Source organism: Grus americana, chromosome Z (assembly GCF_028858705.1).
Source record: "Grus americana isolate bGruAme1 chromosome Z, bGruAme1.mat, whole genome shotgun sequence".
Classification (NCBI taxonomy): Eukaryota; Metazoa; Chordata; class Aves; order Gruiformes; family Gruidae; genus Grus; species Grus americana.
The window spans coordinates 1,869,750-1,895,716 of NC_072891.1; the positions used below are offsets into that span (position 1 = coordinate 1,869,750).

Genomic DNA, 25,967 nt, shown 5'->3' on the forward strand with positions numbered 1-25,967 from the left:
TTGCAGTATAAATTCCAACACGATAGCAGCCTAGCTTGTCGTGCTCTTAAAGCACTAATTTAGAGCTGAGGCTAAACTGTATCACTATCTAATACGTGTAACAGCTTCCATCTGTTCAACGCGGTAATCAGAAACCAAGCATCCCAAACCCATTTTCCTGGAGGATACCTTTGCAAAGTTGATCAGAGATTCTCTTGCATCCTTGTTCAAGCTATTTAAATCAGACCCTTCGGGGAAAGCACTGCTTTCAATTTTTTTTCTCTTTTTAAAGCACAAAAAATTGAGGTTTAAAATAAATATTTAAAACCTTCCCAGCTGTCAGCAAAGGCACGCGAGCTTTCTAGGGAACCTTGAAGAAGCAGCTATGTTTGGATTTCTAATCGCTTTAACAAAACACACTAATTAAAATGAATATCCATTGGGAATTGACGTCGTTCTCCAGGATACCGTTCGTCTTCGGATTGCTGATGCCAAGCAAGCTTCCAGTGAAAGCAAGAGAAACTGCATTAGCCGTAGCAGCGGAGAGGGAATTGCAGTTACCCGCCTGTGCTCCAGCCCTTCTCTGGTTAGCTGACACTTGCAGGACTCTGCATAACTACGGTAATAATAGATTTTTTTATTTTTTTTTCCCCCTCCCTGGGGTTTATCAGAGCATTCGTAACTAGTACGCAACACGGTGCATCCCCAGCATCGGGCTGCTGCAGCTTCACGAGGATAACGCAGCACTACTGCGAATGCACGGAAATACAAAACACGAACAAAAAGGCTTTGCTTGAATTTATTCACGTGCACCTGCTTCCATCGCGTGTCTCCTGCCATTAATCGAGTCACATCTTTGCACGCACACGTGTATTAGGGCACAAAAACTTCAAAGGAACGTCGCGTGGACTAATTGCAAATCAAAACGAATGCGCTCAAACGCGTAACTTTCTTTTCGCATACTGCGGTGCGTTCCGAATTTATCTTCTGCTCTCTCCGGTGAAGAAGTCAGCTGTTTGCACCTTAACAGTAGCATTTCTCAAATCGTTGTCTAGCCAAAACATAATTAGAAAGATATCATCATGCACCGCGGCGTGATGCGATCCGTTGGTACGGTTACAGAAAGCGTCGCCTCTTCTTTAAAACCTTGACGAGAAACCGCGGGTACTGGTTCTCCCATTTGGCGTGCCGTGCACCGCAGTCACTCCCGGTCTGCTGGAAAATTGCATTTGGACATAGGGAAAGGCAGAAATCCTTCAATTTGCAAAGGTTGATTTGGAGATCATAAAGAAATCCGGCCAGTCAAAAGAAAGGCAACATCAAGCACTATGGTGCATTTAAACTGATTATTTATTTATTCTTTCATCCAGTTTGCCTTTGATCCTTTTTAAGGTGACTTATTTTGTTTTAAAAATCGTAGCAATTTTCATCAGTTTCCTTTTATTTTCTATTCATCTCCCTTCTACTACATATTTGCTTCTTACGGATTGTCTGTAGTTTTGCCGTGACTTCCATCTGTCGGATTCTTTGTTCCACTTGATTTGCACTCTGTTCAATTTTTTTTTTTTAGGTAGACTTTTTCATTACTCTCCTTTTATTCCTTTACTACTTCAAATATTCCAGTCATTTTATCTAACCCTTTCATTTCAGTGTTTTTCTTCCCTTTTGTGTCAGCATCTGCACTGATTTATACAGCCCACAGTTTTCAGGTATCTGCATCCCGTCATCTTTCACTAATTATTCAGCTCCGTTGCCAACCTGCATTTCTAACATCTGCAAATAAAGGCTGGGAAACAGGATTTGACCTATTTGAATATTTGCTTAGCGAATTGTTAGCATTGTTGGCATCATTTTTATTGTTTCTTTGCTTGATTACGTTTATCACTTATGAAGTTACAGATTCCCTTCGCCGTCTTATCGCAAATGGCCGCGACGCTTGTTCTGGCATGGAATTATTTTAACAAAGCTTTCTGACTCCTTTGGCATGGTGACAACGGAGAAACACAAGGCATATGGGATCCAGGAGTATAAAAAACCCATCTGCTGGTGGGTGTTTAAACCCCGAGCATCTCCCCCATACCTCGGCCTGGGTGACAAGCGGAGTGACACAACTTGGCTATACGCTAGAAGACTTGCGGAGACGAGAGCTTTTAAAAGAGATGCATTTACCGTCGAGATCGTTCTCGGGTGTTTCCGCTGTGTACCAGTCCGAGGGGGGTCCCGTCCCATTCACTGTCATGGCAGCCACCTGGAAACTGTATTGGCTTCCTTTCTCGAGTCCTGGTTTTTTTTAAAGAAAAAAAAAAATAAGGCAAATCAAAATCATACAGAAAGATGATGAAAAAAAAATTAAAGAAAAATTAATGACAATACCAGAGTTTGCAATAGACTTTGCGTAAAATGAAGTCCCTAGTAATAGTCCATTGGATTTGCCGTATGTAAGGAAATGTATCAAAATGCATATATACAGAATATATATCTATTTTATATATATATAAAAAAATATATAGAAACGCGTTCCCCCAGCACACCGGAGCCCCACGCAGCGTCTCACTGCCCGGTTTGCAGACCGCGCTATAGGGCACACGTACACGGGGATGTCGTACAGGCAGCACCCTCCGAGCGAGCGCCTGGGCAGGGGTGTAGCAGAACGGCTCTGGGGGGGGGAGCGGGAGGTCGTTATTCACATGGGAAAAAAAGAGATTTTTGACCCAAAGAAAAGGTTTCGAAAATTGAATGAGGGCTGCGCCGGTCCAGGACTCGTTTGGGTCATAATTCCCATCGGTTGTGCTCATACATACAGAATGAACGGAAGTCCAATTAGCAGAAAAATGAAGAATTGTTTTACATAACTAAGCCATTAATTGCACACTTAAGCAAAACAGCTCGGTGCTTTTAACACGCAGGGAACTGCGGGTACCTTCTCCCTATGCATAAAATTTGCAGGTTAAGAACCAGGTTAGCAACAGCAGAGCGTTTTGCTTTCCAGTGCTCCTGATTAACTTCAGAGCGCACAGTTCAGGCAAAAAACAGAAAGGCTTACCAATATTATGAAAAAAGCACGAATTCAGAAACCGACGTTGTCCTCTGGGGCTAAAGCCATCAGAAAACAATTACCACGGCGTTCCCGAACGTGCCACAAGACTTCCAAGTCCCCGAGGTGGGGATCTAGGTTTATCTTTTTGCTCAGTCTATACTGACCACAAAGCATGGGGGAAAAAAAAAAATAAAGAAACCTGTTTCGCTTAATTGCAAACAGTCTCTGGAGAAGATCGCTCATAATTAAAAAGAGGAGTTTTAACATTTAGCTGACATGGAAGCCTACTCTAAAATTGATAGCGGCTATTTAAAAACCTGCATTGTAACTCTAAACTCCTTTGCTATTGCAGATGTTCTTATTACCCCGTAAAGCACCTGCCTACCAAACAGGATTGCAGCAAAGATCTGAAGGGCCCGCAAGTTAATATTTAAAACTTCCATTTAGAAGAGCCACGTAGCTCGGTCTCCGGCAATCACGCTATATGCACGCAGAAAGTAATAACGAGAGCCGGGTATTTTTCTTAATTGCTTTCTAAAACACGTACTCTCAAGCTTTGTAAAACAAAGCGCTTGATTTCGGGTTGCACGGAGGCGGGCTGCGGCAGGCAGGGCAGGCAGGAGGGCTGGGGCTGCCTGCAGCCCACCGTCTCACCAGGACTCCCGCAGCTCTTCAAGCCCGAAATAATTCATGGGAAAGAAAGAGTTTGCTCAGGACGTGGAGATCTGTCACAACAGAGATTAATCTGCTCTGCTCCCACCGGGATGGCATCTGCGGGGACGGCGGCAGTGGAGCTACGGAGGTACGTGCCTTCGCTCCGGGACTTTGACTGCATCGCTGTGTTTTCTTCTCTAAGCCATCAGAGCAGCAGCAACTCAAACATCTGAGCAGCTTTTATCATTATTTCTACTTTATCTGCCAGAAAATAGATCCTTTCCAACTTGTCTAACGGGCTTAACATACCACCTCGCCCCAGAAAGCACTTGTTTGTTGCGCAGCCTTTGTTGTGTAGCCTTCACAAGAGGTCCCATGGGGACTCCGGTCAAGAGCCAAGGTTAGACGACCAAGTTGAGATTTCAATAGTTAAGGTCTCCCTCATAAACACGTGCTACTTTTGCTTGTATTTAATTCTGCAATAAAATACTCCTTTTCCTTCCAAAACAGAGAACGACGCTGTTTTGTCTGAACTATGCAATTCAGGATTACTCCTGCTTCTCACAGATTACACTTTACACGTGAAAGTAAACATAAAGCAGGTCGCTTGAGGTAAAATCATGGTTATACTGAAGTCAGTGGCAAAGGTGTCACTGGCTTTGATAAAGTTTAATTTTCTCCCTTGATGCTTTGCTGCTTTCTCAGTTATGTCTTGGGCATAACGCAAGAACCCAGGCGAAATTCATCTTCGCCTACCAGAATTCGCTCTCACCCTTACGATACTCATCTGGCTACTTTCGTTCATCGCAATTATAGTCTTGCTATGCACTTTTTATTCTGTGAGGAGCTATTTTCCATGGAAAATCTTGGAAAAGAAACCAGGGAAATCGGTATTTTTGCACCCATGAGAAAACAGGAGATGTTGACTGAGTGCTCTAAAAAACCCCAAACCAGCTGAGGCTTAAGGTATTGGACACAAGAAATTCAGCTTCAAATTCATTAATGATAAAATCCAGGAGACAAACATATGATAAAAGCATTAAGGAAAAAGTTGGTTTAAAAAACCAGCACCATAAAGACGGGCGTTGTACAACACAATAAATGCTACCTGCCAGCAAAGAAATCAATGTTCCCTGGAAGTGAAAGTATATTTTATTCCCAAAGCATTTAATTCATCAAAACCTTGCAAGGCTGTACCATGTGAACACTGACCTGTGAACAAGTACCAGAGGTTGTTTGGCTCCAGCGTTTCAATCTCACCCCTGCGGGTAGTCTTTCTGTGTCGGATTTTATAGCCCGTAATAAATCCATTTTGAGTACCTGGTGGCGGAGGCAACCAGCTAACTTTGATGCTCTGTAAAAGAAGAGATATTATTGTTGATTTTTCTTTTGGTTTGGCAAAGAAATGACCAAAATAAAGCACATAAAGTGAATGGGAATAAAAAAGAAAAAGGCTATGTTTTTCTAATAACAACATGTAGTCAACTAAGTTCTTATTTTGAGAAGAAAACCAAATCAAATCTAGAACGATTCAAACTGGCATAAAGAAAACCATACATTCTCTGGCAGTGCGTGGCTATATAGACAATGGGTTTATATAGTAAATTTTCTCCCTTTTCCAGTGTTTTTCATTTCCACAGGCCACTAGAATACCTACGGTACTAGAAACGTCAGCTCTGAGGTTGAGTAGACGCTGAAACTCATTTTGCTTTTCAGCCCCAAGCGCCAAAGCCTCAACTTTTTGACTGTAGGATACAAATATCAACCTGAACAGTCCTAAAAGTTGTAATTCCACAGACGTTCACGGAGATGTTACTGCACCCTCGTTATAGCCACGTAAAGAAAGTCAGACCTCTTGGGAATAAACTTATTGCCAATCCCAGCACGTAAGAGACTTTTCGTGGAGACCTATGCCACAGTCGGCAGCGACGCAATTAAACAATACCAATCACTTAATTTTTTTCTAAATGTTGCTTGCCGGATTGTACGAGGGATCGTAACTCAGCCTAACAGCCCAAACTGAAACCGTCCCTTCCTGATGGCTCCCGACACATCCCTACGCGACCAGACACCCATCTCCGCCACCTCTCCTTGGAGAAAGGTCTGAAGGACTTTTGTCACTGCGATACAGAAGCCAGTCCATGGACTCGGCCATGCCCGTCACCTTTTCTTCCCTGGCGGAGGGCGCACGGCAGGTTTACGTAGCGCTGCAGCGATCGTTTTCTATTCAACCCCGTTCGTTTGCCGATAAACCCCAAGACTCGGCGGTGCTTTTACTGCCGCAGCCCACGGTGCTTCCAGACTTTGAGCAGCAAGACCTCCTTCCCGAGCAGCGGCGGCCAGTTCAGGGCACAGCACCGGGTACGTACGTTTTCTCTGCATCGCTTCATATTTAATGACCTAGAATACCATTTACTCGTTTATCTCCCAGTCACTCAGCGTTGTAAGGATTTTTAGCAATCAGCTTTCACTTTTGCTACGCTAAATTGCTAACCGTTGTTTCTCCCTCTCCATCCTGTGCACTAGCACGCATCGCTGGGCGACCCCACCGCCAACGCTCCTCAGCCGAGACAAGCCAACGCCTCTCTCCATCCTTTGTTCTCTATCGCATCGGTTGCTTATCACAAAGGGATCTTCCTCCTTACACTGCAGCAACTTCATTTCTCCAGGAGCCTTTTGTGAGGGATCTTATCAAAAGGCTTTAGGAAATCCAAGCCAACGATATCAACTGGATCTCCTCGCCCATGTGCTCAATGATTCCTTCAAAGGACTTTAATGGGCATGTGAAGCAGGACTTTCCTCCACAAAAGCTGTATTGATCCCTCCTCGTCATATCGTGTTCATCCATATGTCTATTCTTTCTATTCTTTATTACAGTTTCTATCAATTTGTCCAGGAAAACCACCAGATTTACTGGGCTGGACTGATAAGAGAGCTGAAATTTTACATCGACATTTCTCTACTAAAACAATCTGGGCACCAGCTGTTCCTTGCAAGCCTCCAATCCTTTGAGAGTTTTTACTCAGCGTGATAGAAGGTATTCAGGGTATTATGGGTTTCTCATGGAGTAAGGCCTCACAATTGTACCTCTACTATCTCTTACAGCACTGTATTACAAATTTTTAGACAAAGAGAAAATTCAACCGCATCACAGTGGATAGTTTCTGACCAAATACAATTTATTACCATTATTGAGTTGCTTAGTCCCTGCATAAATATGTTATAGCACCTATCAAATTAATTATTGCAATAGAAAAATCAATTTTGCACATATACTGCCCAGTGATTTATTGTTACAATCAATTATACATTCCAAAATCAATACTTCAGGTTCTCACTGCTGAGTGAAATAATGCTGAGTTTTTTTGCATTAGGGCAGAACAAACTCCATTTTTCAAACCAGAGAGCCATTGTTTTAAAAACAGATTTGGCCACTTTGCATATTGAAATTGCCTACATATAAAATGTTTATGGGAGAACGCAAACACCCGGAGAGTGCCTTTAAAACATATTTCTGTTGACAGCTCTGAGGCCGTCTACAAGCAACTCATTGTTTGATACTGCTGCACTCCCGACTCTTCTGATCTCTGCACAACATCGAGCCACGCTCTCAGCGCAGGGACCTGACCGTTTGTTTCTATTCCAGCCCAGCTATGAGGAGAAGACGCTTTGCCCCGCTTCTCAGAGAAGAAAACAGAACATTTGGATATTTCTCAGAGGAGGGGAGGAAAGAACAACTCCATCCTTCCCCTGCCCCTTCCCGGAGCAACAAGAAAGGCACTTCTGAAACCCCAGCTTCACCCATCCTGCAGCACTGACCTGAAAAGAGGATGGAAGACTGAAAGCAGGAGCCCGTAAAGTGACGTACTCTTGAATCTTGGAGTATCAGGAAAGGTTGGAGAGAAGAAAAAAATACGTATGGAGAAGAAACAGTAAAGAAGTGGAGGGACGGGCGAATGCTTTCAGGGACCTGTTGCACAGCTCATGTAGGTAGGTGGTTACAAGAATGATTTGTGGATTGAAAAATCCCACAAGAAGGGACAAATCACACTGATCTCTCAGGTTGGAAAGGGCAGTAACACCTACTTTTACCCGAAGGTGCTGCCTATAGAGAATTCAGAACTGAATCAGCTGATAGAAACCACAAGTGAATTTTGAAAGAAATCCCATCATTTGGAAGACCTTCTGATGATCCGGACTTTTGAGTGGATCTTTGGGTGGTCCACCATCGTTTCCAAACCACAGGCTCCATTTTGTCAATTTATTCCAGACAAAAACGATTGCTGAGCTGTATGTGAGCTAAACCAGCCAGGAGGCCCTAAAACAATTTGTGGTCTTCTAGGAGAGGTAGCAATAGTGTTGGTTGTGCTCGTTCAGAGGAAGGGGTTCCACCCAAAGAGTTTCTTGCAAATGAAACAATACTCAAGCAACGGATCTGCCATTGAAGTGCTTTCACCACTCGATGGGGCCAGTCAGCAACCATTTAAGAGACCTCCAGATGGTATAATCACTTTGAAACTGTGTTTTAAAAAAAGCAGGAGTGGCTCCAGTCTCTCTTAAGCCATACCAGCACCCATTTGCACAAGCCTTGGGTGCTCCGTGTGGGACCTTGACCAGGCAGCGGCAGTCCTACCTTTCTGAGCAGAGAAAACTCTGAAGGCTCCCAAAAGAAGGGCACACTGGCATAACGGTCAGAGTGTCCAAGTATGTTCTCCAAGCGTGTCCCCAAACGCGGCAGAGGACTGTTGCACACTACACGTGTACAATTTCTTGTGAACTTTCCACATGCATAGTTTTTAGGGATATAAGGAACTACTGTAGCCATACTATTTCTAGCTTGAACTTGACACTAATCTCATTTTAAAAAAGACAAACAAGAGTTCCATCAGAAGCATCCAAGCACTTGGAACTGTGACACTTGCAAGCGCTGAGCCGTTTTTGAGACCCCAAATATCCCTTCCTCTGCCTTGAAGCCAACAGCGACCGCATCGCCCTGCGCAGCAGGTCGCACAGAAGCAATGGGTTTGATCTAACGCTCAAGGTAGAATAAATAAGATCTTCTCTATGATTAGAAGAAAAAGTAGGTTCTTTACAGATCCACCTAAAACTGTCGCTGTAACAGCAACAGTTCACTTCCACCTCAACCTGGTCTCCATGGACACCGCAACGATGTTTTTTATCAATAGTACTTAACATGTGACCCTTTGCTCCAGGAAAATCAATGAATAAGGTTCTGACGGGCTTCTTGTCCTTTTTTCTGCTAAGAGACAGCAGTAATGACTACTGCTCTAATCCTTCACGCTTTATCCGAGAGGTAACCAACAGAAAGAAAATATTTCCTTTCTGTTATACCAGGATTCCTAAGGAAACCATAAAATGAAGCCAAGCTTCAAGAGGATTTTAGGAACCTCTTAGCCCTGGCTGGAATGCAACGTGGAAAAGCATTGCAAAAGGTTTTTGGCCACCTCCGCTTGCTGAAATCAGCCGCCTTCAATGCGAGTGCCTCCTCGCACCATTAGGAACTGACCCTGAGCAGCTCAGCCTGAGCTCGGGCACCCAGCACCGCCCTCGCCCAGAGCTGCAAATGCCCTGGACATTGCAAAATGGACTTTTACGGATGACAAACTACACGGTGTGATCCCTCCCGGTTCAACTGACTTTGATAAACCCTTTCAGAGAGAATAGACATTGAGCCAACAGATCGAACCGAACCTGAGCTGAACCTTTAACGTCTTTCCTGTAGTTTCCAGGAACACAGGATATTTTAGTTTTGGCATTTTCATGATTATCTGCTTAGAAACCAAACCAGAATAAGAAAAAGCTGAGATATTATCTCTACATTGATTGGAAATACAGAACATCAGAAATCTCATGAATCTTATCAAATCAAAGTTTCTGGATGTGCAAAGACCATTTCTCAGTTTATTTTAGTCAATAATCCTCTGGACATAAATATTCATTAACAGATACTTGCAAACATCCATTTGGTTACGGTAGCAGAGGACTGGTACTTGCTTTATGAAGTCTCTCTGTTACACTTTGTCTCTGTACGTACGCTCTTCTTTTGATTTTTTTCTTTACTAAGTCCATTCTGTAGATTTTTTTTCCCCCCCCGATGGAAGTTTAATTATCTACAATCAAACCAGCTAGATACACAAATCAAGTACTTGATACAATAGAGCCTTGAAGTGATATACTGGAGGAAGACTCCAAAAACCCACTAAGATTTTCAATAAAGCCAATCACATGCCTTAAGGGTGTGGGCTATTCTGCCTGAAAAGTGGAGCCAAACTAAACGAAACCGGGAATAACCCCTGCGTAAAAACACCCAGGGCACGTCGCGGGCCGCCAAAGAGCACAGGGATGGGATGGGATGGGATGGGACAGGACTCACGGAGCTTCTAGCACCTTTAAAGGATACGACAGGCGCTACCCAGGATCAAAGTCCATTAGAGATTTCACATTTTTGATAGAATTTTGTGAGTTAAAATTTCCAGCTGCCAGTGAACGATATACCGGATGCTTGAGTTAACGGAGGCTAACTCAGGTGAAAAGGCAAAGCCTGAAGAATTGCAAGGTAGAAGGGAAATAAAGCTAGAATAAGAGAGTCTGTCGTGAATTTATGTAGATTAAGCATCTAGAACACACTCACCTTGTTTGGAAAAAGTTGGGAAGAGTTCAAAAAATGAATAATTTGATGATTTCAGGCAACAACAAAACGGGCTATTGCTCTCCATATATGACCAGCAGCAAGCAATAGCACATTTCTCATTCCAAATATGACCCGTTCATGAGCTGGGATCTGAAACTAATTTCTTGAGGAAGACGGCAGATTTGGGAGCCAGGTGAGTTCAGTTCTCGGTGAGGGACTCGGGTAATGTCGTCACAGAAACGCTTAACACTGCTCCTATCCAGAAACTAGGAATAACCTTTAGATTCTTTCAGAAAGCGTTCTGAGGTTCTGCAGAGCTATTTTAAATCTTACGCACTCCTACTGCCCTTCTTTAGCTTTTACTAGTAATAGCAAAAGGCACTGAAGATACCCAAGGTCTGGCAAATGTTGCAGTGACGCACATTAAATATTCTTAAGAACAGCAATAAAAACAAACAAAAAACCAAGAAAAAACCACCCCACAGCCACTCCAAAGTGTCAGTGGTTTCAATACACCCAGAGGGCAAGTGTTCCTCTCCTAAGGCTGTGAGCCGAAATAGGACCACAGGCTTGAAGAAATTACAATTTAAATACTAGCATAAATAAGCCAGACCTGTCAGAAGCAAGGTTTACAGCCAAAACCACACTACACTGTCCAAGACGTAGTTGCAAATAATTACAAACCCCCAGGATACTGAATAGAAAGTTTCACGACCGGTTTGACTCATCTTTCATCCTTAAAATAACTCCTTGGGAGCTAGGGTACGTACCACCACCCAACGCAGCGATGCAATCCCGCAGAAGGGCTCCTAACGATCTGCTAAGAGCATTCAGAACTTGTCCTGTGCCTCTGAGAAGGAGCCTTTCCGTGCTTGCCAAAATTCATGGGAATGTCTAACCGTGGCTTTTTAACTGTTATTAATTAATCTTGGCCTCAATAATCTCCTCTGGGTGATCTGCACATTCAGAGGCATTCAGGCTTCATTTCTGCTAACAATTAAATCAAAACTACCTAAAGAGCTCATAGAAAACTTGTATTATCTCCCAAATCAGGTACATTCTGAAAAAGAGGCAGGACTTAAGAAGGGACTTAAAAAAAGAGAGTATATTAAAAAATACGTCTAATCCTCAGGTGTACTTTAAAGCAGGCTAGCGCTTGAGAAAACGTGAAAATCAACGTGCCATTTGCGCACTAAGATGTGCTAAGCCTGGCATGACTGCAAAATAATAGATTCCACCAAGAAATTAAGCATCCTGAGGTGAAATAAAGGGTACTGTATTGGGTTTTTTGCTATGTGTGAGTTCCCTCCTGAAGGACAAGACAAATTCCCGTGAAACACTTATTCCATACTATGCATGCGGCACAGAAGCTTATCACCCTAATGCTATAGGGAAAGTCAAAACTATTCAGAAGTCAGACCTAGGGAGCCTACAGAGACCCAGTATGACGGAGGGTTTGTTATGAAATGAAGGTGTCTTATTTTGAAAGGCTTTAAGTCAGTATTTTCAGTGCTCTGGGAGAACAAACTAATGGCATCTTGACCATCAACAGCTGAACACGTGTTTGTGTGCAATGTGGTTCAGGCTCCCAGCTGGGGACACGTTAGCTTAGACCCACGTGGGACACAGAAGCGCTTGACAAAAATACAGGAGACCCCAGGCAAAGGAAAAAAAAGGAGAGCATTTCACAGTAGGTGCTGTCAACGCCCAAAGTCCTGCTAGAAATCTCTGAAAGCATTGGTGGTCAAACAAGACAGGAATTTTCACGTGCTGATTTGCAAGTTGAGGAGCAGAAGGGATGAGGTTTGGATCCATTTTTTTCCAACCCCTTCTGATCTTTTTGATTCCTGGACTTGGATCCCGCACCTTTGGGTGCAGCCCTGAACTCCACCCGGGCTGCTGCAATACACTGATTTATTTTCTGGGCATCCGTCCCCCCCAGGCAAGGGGCGCTCCTTCTACAACCAATGTGTAAACTGCAAATTAATTTACAAATACATGTTGAGGCTGTTGGCAGTTGCCTTGGATACGAGCAATTTTAAAGTCCCCAACCATGGTGTTTCATAAAACCACTTTTTTTTGCCCCCAAGAGAAGATAAGAACAACAACAACAAAAAAAAAAACAAAATTGAGAGGATTGTTATGGTACAAAGACCTTTTCAGCCAGTATTATTTCCTCAGGGTATTTCTCTTCTGAACTAAGTCTCCAAACAGCTGTTATATTAAAATTGCATGATGAAATACTTAAACCATTTGATTACCACAGTCTTGAGGAAAAAAAAAAAAGGAAAGTGATAGTAATGATATACTGGGGAAAAAAACCTTAAGGATAAAAAGACCTCTGGGCGTCTTCGCTAACTTAAAAAGAAGAGAGGATGAAACATAACCAAATACAAGGCTTAGAAGAGTCAGGAACCTCAGGCAAATACTTGGTTTATGGAGGCAAAGGAACAAAACAAAGAGAAAATACTGAGGTTTGAAAACAAATAATGAAAAAAGTAATAATTTTCTCTCTCTGCAAATGTAGAAACTTCTAAGGCACAACTGTTTCCAAAATTTTGATCTATAAATTTAAAAAAGGCTTGGGAAATAATCACGTACAGTGCAACCGAGTGCCTTTAGCTGGGTGACATACGGACGTTTGAAAATAGCATGCTTTGACCAATTTTCATGTCTTAAAATTGGTGAGATTCCTTTCAGCTAAGTTTAGACACTTAAAATCAACCTGTCAAGCTCTTTTTTTAGTTAACGGTGAGAAAACGGAACGTCCAAACAAATTCACCTCCGGTACCTGCCCCTGGAATTGCCCATTCATTGCTTATTGGCTTTTTCAGGCATTTTTAGATATTTTAGGGCATTTTTAGACATTTTATTATACAATTACAATTAACTTGCACTCATTTTCTAAGTACATTTGAAAACAAAGCCTTCTGAAGTATCTAAAGAGATACTATTAACTTGAAATGCTATTTTTAAAGACCATCACATTCATGAAAACTTACAAAGCTTTGACTTCTCATTCAAAGTTCAGCTAAAAAGTTTTCATTAAGAAAAAAGCCCTGTAACAGAAAAGCCCATCCACAATGTATTTCCATAGCTGTAGCGATATATTTCCTTTCATTTTAACTTAATTCTTCTGTCAACACCACAATTACTCACAGGGAATATTTGCTCTCAGCTCTTCCTCCCTCTGCTGCAAACTTGTAAAGGGTTTCAGTCAACTCTAAGAAAACAAACTGGAACTTTAGGGATCCAGGGATCAAAGCGACTATCAATACTTCAATCAAGTTTTCAATTACAAATGCACTTAATTGATTAGCACTTAGCAGCACCTGTAGTTGGCTATCACTTTAATTACTGATTATACTGATGCTGATTACTTAAACGATATCTGCCTGAAAGCCTCATGATTAAGAGTTTATAAAGCAAAGGGCACAATAATTTCAAAATAATTAGGCTATTAAGATTCAGATTAAAATCAAATTCTCGAGAATATTTGAGAAAAATAATATTACATTTTAAATAATGTTAATGCATGCGCCCTTATTATGCGGTGCTGCTATCAGGAGCTGCCCAGAGATCCCTCAAAGGCACCTAACTCCTCCTTTCTCTGGAGGAAGGCGATAGCTGCCCATCAGCACCAACCGCTGAACGCCATCACAAACAACAAAAGGAAGAAATCAAAAAAAAGCACAATGAAATAATGCCTCCCTAAACATGTTTATTGAATAGTTATGCTCCTGCAGCAGAAAAGGAGGTTCCTCCCGTTCCAGCACGTGCAACGGAGTGGTGCACGCTGCATTTGGAGACTAACGGAGTTCCCGTGTCCGTGACCCGAGTGCCAGAGCCTGTCTTAGCTTTGACACTAATTCTCCGTACGATTTATTTATAAAGCCACTGATGCTCTCCTTTTTGCAAATTACACGTTGTTTCATAACAACACTACCGAAATACTAACCGCAAGAGAGGTCTGCGAGTCTTAATGCGCGTGGAGGTTGCTGAGGTAAGGCAGGAGTGCAAAGCGTACCTGCTTCTCGTGATGTACTGGTAACCTGGAGAGCATCAATTTGGACCTCACGCAAAAAAGCATAGACGTAGTTCCCCAGCAGAAACGCTCAGATTTAAAGGCCTAATTTGGCAGCAGAAAAGACGCTGTTTTGGGTATAGAGGTTAGTTAGTCAGTTTTTGAAGGAACCATCTGGTGCTATTCAGTGCGCATCGTGCGCTGGAACGGCTCCCTGAACCCAATCGCGGGCGTAAGAGAGAGGGTCGGGAAAGGATTTGGACAGGATCGCGAGCAAACGAGCTTACAAGAGCAAAAGTCTACAAATGGGTATGGAGCTTTCGTCAAATCGCTCAAAGATGGAAGATGATGATGAATAATCCTATTAAAAAGGCCAAGAAGGTATTGAAACATCTGCGGAAGGAAGGGAAAAACTGCCAGATGTCGCCTGGGTTGGCAATCTTTATGTCCAAAGAGGAATACTCTGGATTGCACATTTTACAACCAGGGTCCAAACTGATTTATTATCCAAGTGACTGAAGTTACTCATCCTCGCTCCTCTCCGTGACCAGCTCCTTGGCTTAATTAAATAATAAACAACTTCCTATTTTCCATTTCTTGAGAATAAACAATACGAAAGGCAGACAATGCATTGGGGATGATGGAAAGATCTGAAAGAATCAGCTTGTTTCGCCGGTACCGAAGCACAGAGACAGCTCTGCTCCTCATGTCAGACCTGTTGCAGGATTACAAACACCTCCCCCTTCTTTTTAACTTGCTACGCGCCACACACCAACGCTCTCCTTGAAGAACGTTATTACTTCCAACTGATTTTCAGGAGAATCACTGGTGTACTACGGGGTAACAGGTCAGGGAAGGCAGAACCCAAGTAGAGGACGACTACTACTCAATGTTACAATATTCCCATTTTTTTAAAAACTTGAGATCTCAACGTGAGATGATGCCCTCTTGATGCACTTTGAAGCACTTCTAAGCTTTGTTACATACACTTATTCACAGAAGCGGGTTACTTTTCCTTTTGATTACACAATTATATGTCCTATCACTAGGTTTGGGCCTGAATACTAATAAAATGCAGTTTTGTAAAACTGGGTGTTAATGATCACATAGCGGTGAAGTTTATGACTATGAGAAGACCTGACATATGAACGTACATTGACCTTGTCTCCAATTAAGTCCCTGGGAGAAGTTGAAATGAAATGAGAAGGGAAAGTTCTGGCCCTGTTCTCAAGTTAGCTATCGAACAAGTGCCCGGGTCCCAGTGATTGTAAAGCTTAATTGAGAACAAAAACGGAGCGCAAAGACCCACGGGTAGACTTTCAAATTCAAACAAATATTCATCAAAACTGATTTGTGATTCTCTACTCCCACCCCTCGCGTGCCACGACTACATGCTGCCTTCAGAATGCATATACATACTTCCGTGGCAGCTATAAAATAAATTTATTTCCTTGTTTATTCAGTATAATGCATCTAGAACTTGCAACTCCTCCGATGTCCCAGGTGGGTGTCGGTTCAAATACAGCCTCAAAATAAGGGGCTTCTCACACGTATGGCTGGGATATCGAAATGGACACTGAGACACCTCTCATGGCTCACGTCTCCGATGAAAAAGTAAAATTGGGCATTTCATGGGAAATGAAGGCGCTTTCCCATTTTCCCCGGGGTAAATCAGAATACTCAATCTGTCCCAGAGATCAAAGGCAATCCCACTCCAGGGTCTCATTCCTCAGTCTATGTTTATTATCTTAGCATTTAAAAACCTGCTCACTGCTTATTTCCTCCGCATTTTGTACCCCAAGGCTGATCTTATTCATTAATTCTGATTGAACATTATCTGTGCTTCCGCTTTCAGCTTTCCAAGTCTCTAAAACACTAGCTGAAATACAAGGGTAGGCCAGGTATCACACGTTGCCTTAAATAACTCTATACATAATATTCAGTAATTATTTCTGGTTTTATCTTTACCTTTTTTTTTGTTTACTTATGTTTTTCTTTAAAATTGGAAGTGCTGGAGGTGCCTGTTAATTATCATGGGACCTAGACACCAAATTCATCTGGGAAAGGTAAATGACTGGAAGTCTCTAGACAACCTAGCGCACTATATTGATTTTTAAGATTAATGATAAGGGTCATTCAGGATAGGCCTTTAAATTTTGCACCCATTGGCATCTGTTTAATTAAAGACTTTTCGTTCCCTATGGACATTCGATAACATTAAGCGAGGCTCCAGAAAACATCAACTCCGACACAAAAATGTGTTTTCTATTTTCTAGTTCTTCTGACCAGCACTTTTGCTTTAGGGACCTGCAGCTAGACATTTTGAATCAGCATCACAACTGTTGTTGGGACACTTTTGGTTTAATTTTTCTCCCCGTCCCGCCCCGATCAGCCTGAATTTGCAGAATTCAATGGGATTTGCCTAATTCTCTGCGCACCCAGAAACGACACCAGTCAGTGATAAGCTTAAGGCAAATCTCTTGAAAGTCTTGTCCTGAAGACCTCCTATTAGATGTATTTATAATTGGTATCGTAGTTGATATACAGACCCGCAGAAGGATATTCTTCTATAGCAAAGGACACTGGACCTACTCCAACCTCAACTGTTGTTTACGACTAGAGCGGAAAAGTTCAACTTTGTTATAAATCTGCTGCTGGACATTCAAGGTTGTGTTCATCCCAATTAATTTACGTAGATAGCTGAAGCATCCCAGTACTTGGTCAGAGAAGGACATATCATCTATCTGAAACACCCTCCAGGAGCTGCCTGCACCTTGTCACCACAACAGGCAGCACTCAGGGTGCTACATTTCAGATGACTAAATTAAGTGCTTCGGTTTAGGTGGAATGATCGGAATCAGGCACCCCACTCATCTGGATCGCATCTGAGACACGTTGGAAGGGAAGTTAATATTAAAATGACAACCAAAAGCAACTGAAATGTCATTGAAGTACGGAACGGTGTGGGTTGAAAGGGACCTCTGGGGGTCACCTACTCCAATGCCCATGTATTTATTTAACACTTGTTAAATGGGACAGCCCATCACGGTCAACATTTCCAAAGGCAACCTGCACGTTGACATCTCCTCTGTTTTTGGTGGGGACCTGGCTGACTTGGGGTCCCGCTGCAGATGGGCTAGGGGATGCTTCCCAAAATGAGACACTGCAGCCCACATTGCGCAATACTCGTTAGCAGCCTCGTTATCTTGAATTAAGAACAAAAGCATGATTATTTAGTTCAGTTTTCTGGGGACATCGCATCCCTCCCATACCTTTTAGCCATCGTTTTTGTTATTTCCTTGGAAGCAGAGCCCAGGTTCGTAGCTTCACAGGCCAGAAGGGATCTCTACAACCATTCTCTCCGTCCCCTGCCCGGTGTAACGGAGTCTGTAAGACGCCTCTGGGTTAATTCTAGTCCAAATGGGATAAAGGAGAAATCTGGTTTTGCCTGACCTTGGGAGAGGGGACAGATCTGTTCAGTTAAACACACGAAAAATGGCTTATTTTGGTATATTTTGGAAGTTTTATTGTATTTTCAAGGAAGGGATAGACTTGCACAACATCGTCAGAATGAGTGACTGGCCAAATTTTGATTACAGCCCTACCGCCCAGTGCCAGTACATTAAAAAAGTTATTTTCCTTTCAGAAGATTTAATGTCATAATGTTCCCAATAAAGGAAGGCACAATAGAGTTGTCAAGAAAAATGAGAAATAATCCCAGCTACCGTCCCGAACAAAGCCCTCCGAAGTACAGCGTGCAGTGACCTAAATAGCCTAGCACCCGGTTGTTATTCTTTGACTAAGTAATAAATACAGCAACCTTTATAAATGGATTTTAGAAAATAACCTGTAACGTTAACAATGGGGTGGATTCCCACCTGATGATCACAATTAACCACCCCAGTCGGAGAGATCGCTAAAAAGCAAGGTCTCAGAAGAGCAGAGGTAGCATTTCTGGCAGTTTTGACCCTTAGGGCTATATCCCGTTCAAAGAAAAAGTTGCAGAGTAAGAATTATATAGACAGTGATGTATTTGAGTCCTGCCTGCTCTCATTATCATGGGCACAATATTTAGGCCCTTGAGGGAGAAGAACCATCAAAATCCTAAAAAAGGCAAAGTTTTTAGAATTCACTAAATAACTTCATGGTGCTGTGCACAACATACTTGTTCACTAAGTAAATTAAGTGACTGGTTTCAAAGCAAGTACATTTTATTACATCAGCCTGCCATAGCATCCTCCTTTCGGAGGAGAAGATCCTGGAAGAATCACAGAATCTTAAGGTTGGAAAAGACCTCTGAGATCATCAAGTCCAACCGTCAACCCAACACCACCACCATGCCTACTAAACCATGTCCCCAAGCACCACATCTACACGTCTTTTAAATACCTCCAGGGATGGGGACTCCACCACTTCCCTGGGCAGCCTGTTCCAATGCCTGACCACTCTTTCGGTGAAGAAATTTTTCCTAGTTTCTAATCTAAACCTCCCCCGACGCAACTGGAGACCATTTCTTCTTGTCCTTAAGCCGCTCTACACCTTTATTCATACCATTAACTGCTTAGGGCTTGATGGTGGGACTGGAGTTTGTCCAAATGGAGCGAAGGATCAAGCACCTTCCAGCAAAATATCTATAAATACAGAGAAATGGTGCACGGCGAGTCATATTCAGCTGCTATCATCTCTACTCAGCAACGCATTGCTCCATAAACATTACCATCGTATCTCATCTTATACAATTTTCCTCTTAGGAAAGACACAGGACCAGCGCCTGCATGTTCTGACCTCCGGTGGTTTTAGTCAAAGGCAGAGCAAAAAAGCAGATATTGCAGTCACGATAAATAAAAATCACATTTGATGTTAGCGTCTTCTTTTGAGTGAATGTGATTTTTTTTTTTTTTTCTCCTCTTTACCATATAATTTTATCTGCAAGGGGCACACGATTACTTGGGTACCATCCAGCAGATAAAGAGGGAATTTTTCACTTTGCAATACCATATCCCGTTGCTAATTTGTCTTAACTTTACAGGAAGAAGAAAGCAACCATTAAAAAATTAGAAACCTTTGTCACACACTGCTTGCGGAAAAATAATTTCAGAGATTTTTCCTGTTTGAGTAAATTACACCAGATGTCAACTCTTGGAATTTCCAGGCTGTCATTACTATGTCATAAATAAGCATTTTGGTCCTGTTTTTATCTGATGGGCAAACAAGCTATACAGTAAAGATAAACAGTCAAAATAAAGTATTATTCTAAAAATCCTGCAAATTTCACTCAAGAGCACAGCTCAGCCTTGCCACGCAGGTGAAGTCATTCGCACCCAACAGACGAACCAACAGAGATGCAACGAGAGCAGTCAGCAGTTGGGCTCAACAGAGGACTTTACGGACACAGATTTCAGCAGATTTAACAGCCTCATCAACTGGCAAAACCATCTCAAGCGCAGAGAGGTCCGAATTGCAAAATCTGCAGCAGTATTTCATCTCCCCGGTGTTTATAAATGTTCGGGGCCAGGATCAAACCTTAACTTCACATAGGTGAAGGCACAGCATAATGCAGAGTAGGTACCAGAATGATAAAGCTTTGCCAAACGTTGGCAATTCTGGTTAAATGGCTTTATCTCCTATTCATAGCTACTGAACAGCGCTGAGAGCAAATATTGCTAAATCCATATATATTCTACCCATATATATTATACCAGCATGCATTTATTTACCGATGAAGAAAAGGCTGTGAAAACAGCAGGCATTTAATATCTTAATACACATGCACCCATAAAAACATTGCTGAAGACTTATAAGAAGGAATAAACCAAATAAATACCGACCCCTTAATAACACCTTCCAAGGAGTAGTCTTTGTGTAGGGTAAACACTTTTTTCTGATACTGCATGAGTTTTTCTTTTAAAATGCTCATGTGACCCATGAGCACTCTTCATCCAAAACCCGTGCTCCTCATCTTTGTGCCTCCGGCATGCCCAAGATGCCAATACTTAATTGTGGAAATGCTCAGGATTTACATTAGGATATGCAGCATATGCCCCGGTCAACAGAAATGCTATTATTTCTCCTGGTGAATGCTCTGTGAACTCTATTTTAATAAATAACTTGGACAAAAGAAGCAAGGGGAAGAGTATTGCTGCGTGGAAATGAAATCCTTATGGAGGAGAAAATAAAAAGGCAGCAGAGAAAGAACACGGGAGACTAAGCATTCACCGAGAAGATCAGAAGTAACTATATTAGAGTGTACAGAGAAATATAGGAAACAGTTTAATAAATCAATACAAAGGATGTGAGCAGATTTGGAGATATTTAGTTAGCCAAACAGTGTTTAATACACAGTTCAGAGGGACTTACTGAATCGAAGTGCTGCAACTGCTGCTGCAGATGCCGGTGGAGCCTCCTCCTTCCTCCGGGTGAGGTAGGAGATACCCAGCATCATTTGCCTTCGCTATTCAAACAATAACATAGCATTGATCTCTGTATTTAACACATTTTATGATTCCTGCAAACTACTACAGCTTCAACAAAGTGGTTCAATGTAAGTATCAGATTTTACATACCACGTTTTTCTTCCCCCTCTGAAGAAAAATCACGGTCACTAAACACCACACAGCACTTCTCCTGAACCCTAAGTTCCCTAAAGCCAAGAAGATTTTTTTTTTTTCTTTCTCTTTTCATTTCAATGGACGGGTACCATAAACTCTATAGTTAGGCACACCATCAGCATCGTTTATTCTTCCATCAAATGCCGTACGTGTATATTGATGCAATCATCAACATCTCAAAGGTCACTTAGAAGGCAGGTGACAAATCTGTTCCTTACAAGTTTTATTAGATAATCTACTCACTGGAAATGGCTGAAATTCCTACGTATGGCAGGCAAATACTGAGTTGGCACAAGTTGATTTTACCTTTATTTCAGAACTTCCCTCCTGAGAACTGCAAATTCCTTTAAAAGAACTTAGGGCAATTGTTTTGGAAGCGCATTGGAGTGACACCAAGTGCTCTGCAAGGAGAAAGTGCAGGGTGGGCTGAATTGCTGTCGTAAACTCAGGGGCACTTCAGGAAAGCTTCTCAAATAACTCGGATAATGGCCAGTGAGTGGAAAAAAAAATAGAATATATATATATAAACTACTTCTCTCCTACTGCCACCTAGTTTAAAAAAAAACACCACAAAAACCCCACCAAAATAATCTGAAGAGCACTGGAGAATATTACTAGAGCATAAATACGGATTTTCACCACACACTTTTCGAATTCTCTGTGAAAAAAAACATTAAGCTTGTGAAAAGAGTTAATTATGCATTAAAAGGGCACTCTGGGAGTTAAGGCTACTTTCGAAATTCTGAAGCAAAGCTAATTCTGGCATGAATGATTCCATAAATATCATGTAATTTAAACCCAGAAATAGGCTGGTTTATAATGGTTTTATTCTCTAGAAACTGTTCCGTGGATTTTAAAGATGGGAGCACATACCCTTTTAGCTTTAGTAGAGCTATGAGATTCAAACTTTGGGTTTAGGGAGCCAATTTCGGTCTTAGATTTTGTTTCCAAACCTCCCCTCCCCTAATCCCATTAGGCAAGGCTATTTTTACAACATACAAAAATCTTTTACGGCTTCTCTTTTCATCGGTTCTGCAACATAAATTAACAAGAAACATTATTCCCACCGCTACATACACATTACCCACAAGGAATAAGAAAAACAAAAACAGAAAAGCAAAAAAACCCCAACCCCTTAGGTTATATATAATTAAGGCAAAAAGTCGTAAAAGTCATTAAATGGAAAAAGAAAGAAACCCCAGGTCCTGATTTTCATTTAGACCGAGAAATCTTCCAACCATTCTGGCTGTGCAAGAAGACCTCAAGGAGGCAAGAGTAAATTTACAACTCTTTGCAGGTACCTTCATCCTCCCAGAATGGCATAAGCAGCGGCTGCATAAACAGAAACCGGATAATAAATCTACTGAAACCAGTTTTATTTTATTTTCCAGATCTTTGGCAGTCTTACGGGACCCTCCAGCAAGTCAGGCTGAGTCAATGCTGCGAGGGAAGGCTCCGTGATACGGGAGGTGCTGGGACGCCCTCGCTCCCACCCGGTGGGTGCTGGGCCACCCCCCCTCACACCCCTGTGCCAACAGCGAGGGATTTTCCAGCTTGGGGGGGTTTATCACCACTTTGTAAGGTTTAAAACTTCACTAGATAACCACACTAGTTTTGGGCGAGGCAAGAATGAAATCTGGTGTATTCAGATTTACAGACCCACCGAAAAAACCAACCAACCAACCAACCATTTTCCGTGTTTGTCAAGATGGCCAAAAACATATCAAAAACATCTGCCCTGCAGCTCTTGACTGCACTCAAGATCCAGGTCAAATTTCATAACTATTCAGTAAAAGTGCGATGCCTTTCCTTCCATTTCATTAAATGTCATTTCTCAGCTGAACCAAACCCAGTGTGATGACCCCAGCAGCTCCTGCCAGCAAGAGGAGATGCCGGCAGCATCCCCAGGCCGCTCGGGGTGAGGGACATCATGGGCAATGCTGGGGACCTGGTCTGCACCCGCGTGGGCACCCGTATGAGCAGATCAGAGAGAAGGGGGTTGCAGGAGGGATGGAGCTATGAAAGAAGGAGATGATGGGTCTCATCTTGCTTTGATTGGTCATGACAAATAGCAAAACCCCAACGCTTGAGTCAATACACATGAAGGTAGGATGTCCTAACAGTGGTATCAACAGTCACACTACTACCAAAGACTTTCTCCATCTGGGAGATAATTGTATTATCATAACACTGTGACCAGAGAGACAAAGACCTAGAGCCGTACATCTCCCAGACGCCTGAAATGGAATTTCAGACAAACTAAGTGAAAATGCCTATGGACTCCAAGGTCGGGCTTGGGAACCTCAGCACCAACCACATCCCATCGCCTCCTCATCAACATCTAGCAGAACCCCAAAGAACAGCAGCAAACCCTCCTCTGCACCCCAGGAACCAGCCCAAGGGGATGGATCCCAGCTCCATTTCATGTGTGTCCAACCAAATGTTCTGGTTCTGCTTTGCTGACTATTTTCGTCCCATTTCTGGAGCTAGGTTTGCAGTCACACCACAACCACTGCTTCTGACCGGATCTGGCCCCAGAGTATAAGAGAAGCAGTAATATTTTTCCTTCCAACCTCCCATTCCAGCTGAAGCCTATCCTGCAGATGACATTTCTGCTGAGACCAACTCTTCATTAACAGAGTCTATTCTTTTATATTTCGTCTCAAAAACTACATTTTTAGTGGAAATTACTTGAAGAACAGTCCATAAAGGGTAATTGCCCTTTTTTTTTTTCCGCCAAAGGTGATCCACACAGCCTGCTCATTCATCCTCATTTCACTGGGATCCTAAGACCGGAGAAATATTCGGCTTTATTTTCGCCGCTATACGATGTCATCTAATGCCGCGAATGTCATTTTAAAATCTCAGCGGTAACGCAGGAAAAAACCAGTGCATCCGAAATTAAAGTGACTGCCCAGGTTTCCTCGGCAGTGACGCTCCTTTTTGCTATTCCGGTGACAGAAGGAGTGCCCGGATGTGAATGTTGCTGCATTTTACAGAAAGCAAGGGGGAAGTTTTGTAAGTGAAAATCCTGAAGGATGGACGAAGAGGATGAATGTGAGAAAGTTTGGTAAGAAGGAGAAAAAAAAAAAAACAAACCACAAAACAGCTGATCCCCATTACTGGAAGTATGTAGGGTATGATTACACCAACAATTATATTTCTATTTATACAGAAAAGATGTAAGCTGGGTATTGTTATTTTTTTTAAATAATTTTATTTAAAAAAATCAAATAAATGCTGCTAGTGAAACATTAAATCTGCACAGGTAAGACCTCACGGAATATGGAAAGGCAAAAATTAAGTTCCTGAGAGTAATCACCAAGTCCTTCTACTCTACAGTGCAAAGTCATCTTTCCTGGCTAATTTATTTATGCCTTAAACGCCTCTTTTAAAGTGTACATTATACACAGTTTAGCCAAGCTAACATTTTATTGAAGTCTTAAACACGCTTCTATTCCCCCTCTGCGACTTTGCGCATGTTTAACAACATAATCATAGTTTTTGGCACCTAATGTTTTGACTTTTAACAAGAAAAATTTGTGGTTTCATTTTTTTCTAAGGACTGGTTTAGCATGTTTGTATAACAAGATAGTGACAACTGCAGGGGAAATTTAAACAATTATTAGTATTTTCCCTGGCTCCTTTAAAAACTTTATGTTTCCTAAGATATGGGGAAACAGATACCGCATCCATATGATCTGACTGGCTGCTAGAAGAGATGTGATGGGAAGGAAAAGGAAGGAAGGAAGGAAGGAAGGAAGGAAGGAAGGAAGGAAGGAAGGAAGGAAGGAAGGAAGGAAGGAAGGAAGGAAGGAAGGAAGGAAGGAAGGAAGGAAAAGACCTCAGCGTTTACAGCGGCAGAGCAATCATACCTGAATATGCCGTATTACTGAATAGGGCTCAATCTTTCTCCAAATCATCCCTGAACGGAAGGATAAAACTGGAAAAAAAACAAAACAAAACAAAAAAACCAGGGACAAGCCCCATCTGCCCTGAGGAACGCTGGGACTTGACAAAAAAACTTAAAAATTTGAAATATTTAAAATTTAAAATATTCAAAGTGAAATGTCATCCAACATACATGGAAGTCTTTTACGGGACAGCAAAACCGACCGTCGCTAACATCATGGGATAACAGATTATTTTTTTTCCCCCACACGTGCGATTTCACTCCCGTTCCTGGCACTCTGGACCTTCTTCAGAAGACACCAAGGCCAGTTGCACTGTCCCATAAAATCTAAAAACTGAGAGTTTTCACTGGTTAACGCATTCAACAAATTCCATTATATTAATTTTTCTAGAGATGAACTTTCTCCATCCCTCAGGAACCTCCAGACCCAGCATTTAATCTCTTCAATATTAAATATATCTTAAATATAGATGGTTTTAGAAATTTCACCCCATGCAGAACATGAGAGTCCCAAGGAAGAATTTGAGTCTATCCCACGAGCCCTCGAACAAAATTTGTTTCCTAATAACAAAATAATAATAAATTCAGATGTCAATAAATAAGTTAATAAAATTCAGCTGGTGGCAGTGCGGTATTGACTCTTCTCTGTAATATCTTATATTGCCTCTAAAGGAAATTAAGGCCTGGCCGTGGTGAACGCACAGCCGGTGCCGCAGGCACTGCCGCAGAGGGCTTTCCGTCTCGACAGAAGGCACGAACATCTCAGGGCGAGAGGGCACCAGGAGAAATGAAGTGCAATACTTGAGGCAAGCGGGATGCTCCGGCAGCCTCGCGCCTCCCTGCTTCAGCATCGCCTCTGCCCCGGGCAGACAAGTCCCACCAAGGCTTGCTACGCACTCTCTGTCTGCATGGGAATCCATCCCTCCACCCATCCGTCCATCTCTCCATCCATCCATCCGTCCGCCCGCCCATCCGTCTCTCATTTTTAGTATAAACCCGATTTTCCTTTCCAAAATGAACTCTACCAATCTTGCCTATATGTTCCAAAACTTAAACAAGTAGGAAATAAAATTTCATTTCTCACTTTCCTCCAATAATCA

The 25,967-nt window shown here is 42.2% G+C and overlaps 1 protein-coding gene across 1 annotated transcript in view; it reads right to left on the reverse strand.

Annotated features, from left to right (window-relative positions):
* The window catches only part of DCC (DCC netrin 1 receptor), a 366,068-nt gene that overhangs the window by 93,063 nt on the left and 247,038 nt on the right, over positions 1-25,967 (reverse strand). The window contains exons 12-13 of the mRNA XM_054809591.1: positions 4,883-5,024; positions 2,149-2,259 (exon numbers count right to left, since the gene is read on the reverse strand). Coding sequence (XP_054665566.1) covers positions 2,149-2,259; positions 4,883-5,024 — 253 coding nt within the window. The remainder of the gene's footprint in view (positions 1-2,148; positions 2,260-4,882; positions 5,025-25,967) is intronic.